The sequence below is a fragment of the Manihot esculenta genome, chromosome 14 (assembly GCF_001659605.2).
Source record: "Manihot esculenta cultivar AM560-2 chromosome 14, M.esculenta_v8, whole genome shotgun sequence".
In the NCBI taxonomy this organism is placed as follows: domain Eukaryota; kingdom Viridiplantae; phylum Streptophyta; class Magnoliopsida; order Malpighiales; family Euphorbiaceae; genus Manihot; species Manihot esculenta.
In genome coordinates this window covers 8,410,306-8,417,639 of record NC_035174.2, presented here as the reverse complement: position 1 = coordinate 8,417,639, position 7,334 = coordinate 8,410,306, and the positions used below count along the sequence as shown (strand labels likewise).

Below are 7,334 nucleotides of genomic sequence, written 5' to 3'. Positions count from 1 at the left end.
TGCCTGGCCCAGCTAGGTCTTACAACAACTGTATATGTATGCCTGGCCCGGCCAGGTCTCACAACATTTCTCGGGCTAGTGGGGTCGTCCTTGGTCCAATCTCCATCATCATAGTCATCAAATTATGCAATGCGCCATATTCGTGAAACTAGTGCAATCAACCTACTTTAATCATCGTTATGCATGAACATGCTTTAGGCATTTGGATTTCATAAAACAAAAGATTAAGGTTAGTTCTACTCACCTCTGGCAGACGCTGAACTGACTCTGCAACTGCTAACACTGATGGCCTCCTCGGTCCCTCGGGTCCGGTCCTACACAGGTGGACTCGAATGAGGTGCCAACACACTCTAAACAACTCATAAACAACTCCCCAAAAACCCTCTAAAACATCACTTAAACATGCATAGAAAACAACCTTGAAAAGGCTGGACAGGGCACTTTCGGCGGCACCTTCGGCGGTCGAACCCTCTCTCCAGAGACGAAACTCGGGCACCTTCGGCGGCACCTTCGGCGGCCTAAAGTCCCACTCCAGAGACGAAAGTCAGGCACTTTCGGCGGCCGAAAGTCTGCTTTCAAGCCAAAACTAAGCTTTCGGGGGCAAGGTTAGGCGGCCAAACCATGCATCGAAAGGCAGGTTCGGCGGCCGAAACCACCTTCGGCGGCCGAACCTGAGTTCTTCCCAGAAGGGTAGAACTCAGCTTCTCATGCATTCAAGCCTCCCAAACCTTCCAAACACCCCAAAACAAGCACCCAACCTTACCAAAACATGCAAAAACCCTTAACCATGCACAAAGGAGCTTAATAGCTTGATTAAACTCCAAAAACAGCATCAAAAGCATGCATAGATAGCTTATGACCCACATAGGCCAAAACCATCAAAACTAGCTTAAACCTCACTTGCTCTTTCCCAATCATGCATACTCACTCCCACATGCATAGACTAGCTTAAACATTCAACATAGCATCATATAGACATACATGAGCATCACATAACATACATTGGGCATAAAACCCACATAAAGCCTAACATGCATATCTACCCATACTCAACCATCAAAACCTCTTAAAACTTACTTAAAACTTCATGAAACGTAAAAGAAAGCATAGATTTTCACTTACCTCTTGAAGATCGAGGGTTTGTGCGAGCTCTAACTTGGAGATGGGAGAAATCAACTCCTTGGGTCTCCAAGTTCCCAAAACTTGATCTAAGCTTGAAAACTCTTCAAAATAACCATGGAACTCATGAAAACATGAAGGAGATGAAGAAAAACATGAAAATGGCCAAAGGAGGACAAGAACTCACCTGAGCTCGAGAATGGGGAGAAAACTCGCCAATTTCTGATCTGAGGGCTCTTTATAGGTGGCCTGGTCGAAGACCTTCGACAGCCTAACGTGCCCCCTAAACTCATGCATATTCGGCTGCCGAACTTGACTTTCGGCGGCCAAACCTTGGCTCGTTCAAACAAGACTTTCGGAGGCCAAAGGCACTCCCGAAGCCTTCCCATGTTCGGCGGCCGAACTTCACTTTCGACGGCCGAACCTAGCAAACGCCTCCTTGGTCTTTTCTTTTCAAAACTCAATTCATTTTCATTTAAAACCATGAAATCAGTAAAAACATTTTAGAAAACACATTTTACCCCTCTAGAGGCCTCTGACATCTTCAGAATTCCAGATTCCAACGGAGATTCCGCCGGAAGGTAGGGATTCCGATGCCGGTGCCGGAATCTAACCGGGTATTACAAAAGTACTTACAATAAGTTGCATTAAAATCTTTGAATAAAATGTTAAAATTTAATTAAAAATGAATTTAGTTTTTGTTTGTGATTTGGTGATCCTTGAAACTTTTCAGAAGCAACTTATTGTATTCTTTATCTATTTAAATACCAACACTTATCAAATTTATTTAAGTGTATATTTGATCTGACTTATAAAAATGGATAAATTTTACATATTTAATAAATAAAAATTTATTAAAAAAAAGTATTAAAAAAGTAAGAAAAAAGATGTGATATTTGCAAAGCAGATCAGCTTATGAACCTCAGTCGGAACTACGTATTGAACATATTTTAGCTTTAATTGATATTTTTCAATGTCAACATTGAAAATAAACAATAACGATATAAATAGAAAGATTTTAAAATTATATAAAAATAATAAATTAAACGGTTTGTCTTGTTTTTTTTAATATGTAACAGACTTTATATATGGAAGATCATCATTACAGGCTAAAGCCTATAATCATAGATCAGATCCAATATATATTACACAAATCAAATAAGGAATGGCTAATTTAATAAAAATCAAATCAATCAACCACTTCAACTCAACAACTCAATATGCACACAAATAAATTAAATGTCTATCACCACAATATCATTGATGACCGATAAAATATCAGTGTGCACTCAAAAGCTAATATCGAAAACAGGAGAAAATCACTTAACAATAAAAAAACAAAAAGAGAGGTGATAGTCTAGAAAAAGCCACCATCATCTTAGAATTAACACCACAACTCATAAAATGTCAAACAGACCAAACTGCAATATTAACATAACATATTGAAATATCTCACTAGAAAAGATATCAATCTATGATAATTTCAGTTTGAAATAACTATGTAGCCATTAGGATTGAGCATTCGGTCGGTTCAGTTCAAAATTGAATCGAACCGAATAAACTGAAAACCAAAATTTTAGTGTTTATAAAAATCGAACCGAATCGATTTTGGTCAGAAATCAAACCGAACCGAACCGGTTTGGTTCAGTTCGGTTCAATTTGATCTGTTTTGATTTTTAATAATTTTCTTATTTTTTACACTTTATTTTTAATATTTTAAAATTTAATTAAAATATTTTAATTTTAATATGATTTAATTTCTCTATATTATTGAAAAAAGATATTATTATTACTAATCGGTTCGATTTTTTCGATTTTTTTCTGATCAAAATCGAATCGAATCGAAACAACCGAAATTTCTGAAATTAAAAATTAAACCGAACTGAAATATATAAAAAACTAAACTAAAATTTTAAATTAATTTGATTCGGTCAATTTTTTCAATTTGAACCGAATACTGCTCACTCCTGGTACCACCTTAAAGGAGCTGAAAAATAAGACATCGACGTTAATTATCGTTGATCTCCCATCTGGCAGGTGAAAAGTCTTGTATCTAGAGTTTCAAAACTAAATCTCAAAAAATTTAATAATGGAGAAAAAAAACACAATGCATTGTCATCGAAAAAAAAAAACACAGACGATCCAAACAAAATTTAAACAGATGCTATCATTGCCGAAAGCCATGGAATTCTTTATACATCAAATAATAGAGTTTTTTCATTTTATCTTTCTATCAAAACCTTTCTTTTTCCTCTTTTCAACCCAACTTATAAATATCAATAAAAGTTATTTTTTTCTATTTATTTTTTTTATAGACAATGTTTATAAATTAAAAAATATTAATAAATAAGTTAAACTTAAACTAGGACGTATAAGTTAGTTTACCAGCTTAGTGATTTATAAAAAAATAAAATTTATTAGAACCATAGTGTATTGGAGAATAAAGTTATCACTCTATTTAATATTTTATTTTTGATAAAAAAATGTTGCATATTAGATTCTAAGAATTTGTTTGATTAATAGTTACAATAGTCATTACCGATTGTTAAGTATTTGGTCAAACTTTAAATAACAACCTTTTTTTTATTTTTTTATTAAAATTAATAAATATAGAACTGATAAGAAATAATTTTAGATAACAAAATCTCTAAATACTATGGCTCAATTCAGTAATAGATAGTATAATATTTTTATTGCATTAAAATACTAATATTTAAAATTAGGAGAATACATTATAAGAATTATTTTGTCAATTAACATTAATGAAAAATTATTATTTAATTTTTATATTAAAAAATCTTATTAATTAATATTTTAATTTTAAAAAATACATAAAAATATTTTTAATATTTTAAAAATTTACTAATTAATATTTTTTTTATTTTTTTTGTAATCTATGGTAAAAATATATAAAATATTTTTAAAATAAAAAATTAATTAGTAGATTTTATATAAAATTAATAAATTAAATACTTTTTTTAAATTACATAAATTAATTAATAAAATAATTAATAGTTAAAATTTATAGAATGAATATTTACTAAATTTTTTAAATTTTAAAAATATTTTAATATATTTTTTAAAATTATAATACTAATTAATAATTTTTTTATTAAACAATAAATTTTTTCACCGGCAACTACCAAAAACGTGTAGTCAAGATATATCCCTTGAGTCTTACAATTATCTTTTTGGTCAGCAATAGATGCACACTTAAATTTCCTTGTGGCTGCTCCACGTTTTGTACGTCATCTTGTCGCTACTACACTGACGAAACTAAAAATCCTCCCAATGACGTCACCCGTCCCATCACAACCGTCCACTCCAACCATTGAATAAAACCTTAGGCTTAGCGATAACTCCCCACCATCACCTCCCCTAACACCAAAATCTCTCTGTAATTTTTTTTTTTGGTCAAAAACACGAAGCCGTGTGTTTGTTTGTTCATGGAGGCCGATAAGAGAAAACGGAAAGGCGATAGCCATAGCACGGAAGGGGACAGATCCAAAGAGAAGGGAGTAGTTCACGGAGGAGAGGCGGTCAGCGAGGAGGAAGTAGAGGAGTTCTTCGCCATACTGAAGAGGATACACGTGGCGGTCAAGTACTTCGAGAAGAATGACGGCAAGAGATGGAAACCGTCGTTTATGAAAGAGGATTTCGAAGAGATTAGCGGCGATGTGGAAGGAGAGAGGAAGGAAGAGGATTGCTTGGACGATAATACGGGTTTGGATCTCAACTCGGATCCTCCATCGGATGACTTTTCTGTTTAACAGATATGAGTTATCCCTAATGATAAATGTTTAACACTTTTTTAAAAAGAAAAACTTAGGCTCTCTAATTTAAAAATAAAATATTAGTATAACTGACTGGTTCGATACGCTTTTTTCTGTCATTAAAACTGCACTTTCTTTTATCTCTCTATCTCTAATTTTCAAAATAATATTTGAGATTTGGTTCATTGCACGGGACCTATCGTTTTTGTAGCACGGCCTGAAAGGGGCATCCCACTCTTCTGGTGTGGTAGGGTCTTTCAGTTTATCACTGATCCCCTGGTCCAGCGGTGTCTGCTAATAGAGGTCTCCAATCCGTCATGATAGAAGGCGACTCCTTCCAAGTTATGCAGGCCATTCAATCCAGAAGCGCGATGTCCAGAGCCTGGTTTCGGATATCCATCACCTTGCTAATTGCATCCCTGCTGCCTCTTTTGGTCACGCGAAAACAACCGGAAAAAAAGCTGGCGCATGCCTTCGCATCCGAGGTCATTCATGATAAGAATTTAATTAGTAATCCAATTGCTCAACATAGATTTGTATTTGCCTCTTTTCCTGTTTAATCTTCAATGAAATTCAATATTCCAAAAAAAAAAAAGAAGTTTTGGGATAATAATCGACTTTTTGTTATAGACTAGGAATGAATCAGCAAAACCAGGGAATCATTCCTGTGTTGAGTTTGGTAGATGGTATTACATATATAATTTTTTCATATTTCTTTATTTATTTAACCCAGCAATTTCTTGTCATTGATTCATTGCGTTTATGCAAGTAGAAAACTCCATGGTTGACATTTGACAAAGAATGAAGCTTTAACTTTTCCAAAAGTTATTTATTTTGTGTAAAAAATATTTTATTTTGAATCTGCCTTAAGTATTCTATTAGGTATAATTACATTAAAATATTTATTTTTCTTAATACAAAAAGACATTTATCCATTTTTTTAATTGAATATTTTGTTAGTAAATGAAATTTAACATAAAACTTGAGTGAATTGTTCAAAATACCACAAATTTTCTCAAAAGCTACTCACTTCAACGGCTACAATCAATCACGCATGATAAGAGAGAGAGGTAAAGTACTAATTCGTGCCCCTAAATCTATTAATCTCTCCATTTTTTCTTCTTTCTCACTGAAAATTGTTGGTAAAATCTTCTTTTTAGGGTTACTTTTCTTTTTTTTCTTTTTTTTCGCTCATCTCTTTTCTATTTCCTCTCGTGTTCTCTCTCCACCTCTCTCTATCTAAAATTTTTCCAAGAAACAAATAAGTTATGTTACTCTTTCTTTATCTCAATCCTAAACCTAATTGCAATTCACCTTCTTCATTATGTTGTGCCTTTTTTTCTTTTCATCTTCTCATATTAATTTTCATATATTTTAATAATTTAAAATGATATAGCCAAATCTTAATTTTTTTAATAATTTATTTAATTATTTTTAGTTGTTTTGAACTAATTTTCATACATAAATTATGTAATTCTCAAGTTCCACAATCTTTAGGAAGTGGCCCTCTACCGGGACCGCTATATTTTTCTTCATAAAGCTATTAATGCGGTATTCTCTCTGAAGCTCACAATGACTGTATTTACTCCTCGAGAATGATTGATGCTTCTTTTACATCATTTTATAGGACAAGATTGTACTGCTTCTGGATTTATTCTTTTATCTCCTAAATCTCAAAATCCTCTTCAAAGGAAAGGCAATCAGGTCATTCTCAATAATGAACATGTTCACCAAAGAAGCCAACATAGCTCATCACCCCTATTCCACTCTAATTCCTACCTGCACTTTTACTCTGATTTTTATGACGACGACGATGATATGTCTGATCATTTGTCGCCTTTGTGCGGCAGTGGCAAAGGTCATAACGAAAGCATGCCTTTGCCCTCTCTTTTCATGCTCTATTGATTTCAAACATTGGAGAGGAGCCTTTTGAGGGTAATTGTGGTATTCTAAAATACTTTCTCAATATATATATATATATTTTTTGTTAAAGACTTTCTCAATATTGACTATGTTAAATTGTGTTGACCAATGAAAAAGAATTTAAAAAAATTAGACAGAGGTCTTTTTATATATTAATGGAAATAAATTATTTATATACTAATATAATTATAAAAATATAAAAATATTTTAATTACACTGATAAATGCATTTCAATAAATTTAAGGGTAAATATTAAATTTTATTTTGCACTCATTAGGAGGTTGAATTCATTTATGTAACTTTTTATCCAAGTTAACTGAAAAATAAAAATTTATATTAAAATTTTATTGATTTAAATAAAAGGAAAAAAAGTTTAGTTTCTTCATTTTTATACTACATTTTTTAATTTATTGATTTAATAAAAAAAACCAATAAATTCAATTTCTGGATTTTGCAAATCCAATTTTCATCAACACAACGTGACGTGGCTCTTGATTTATTGGTTTATTTCGTTTTATT

General features: G+C 32.3%; 1 protein-coding gene across 1 annotated transcript; it reads left to right on the top strand.

Annotated features, from left to right (window-relative positions):
• The first annotated feature begins 4,469 nt into the window (after positions 1–4,469).
• LOC110630933 lies at positions 4,470–5,624 on the top strand. Its single transcript, XM_021778582.2, has 2 exons — positions 4,470–4,842; positions 5,104–5,624. The coding sequence occupies exons 1-2, from the start codon at positions 4,566–4,568 to the stop codon at positions 5,211–5,213; spliced, it is 387 nt and encodes a 128-aa protein (XP_021634274.1). The 5' UTR covers positions 4,470–4,565; the 3' UTR covers positions 5,214–5,624.
• The last annotated feature ends 1,710 nt before the right edge of the window (positions 5,625–7,334 follow it).

Bases quoted from the DNA above. Each gene is read 5' to 3' on its own strand.
- LOC110630933 (XM_021778582.2), top strand. From the start codon at position 4,566: ATGGAGGCCGATAAGAGAAAACGGAAAGGCGATAGCCATAGCACGGAA. The intron at 4,843-5,103 runs GTTTGGATCTCA...TCGTTTTTGTAG, and splicing joins TTGCTTGGACGATAATACGG to CACGGCCTGAAAGGGGCATC.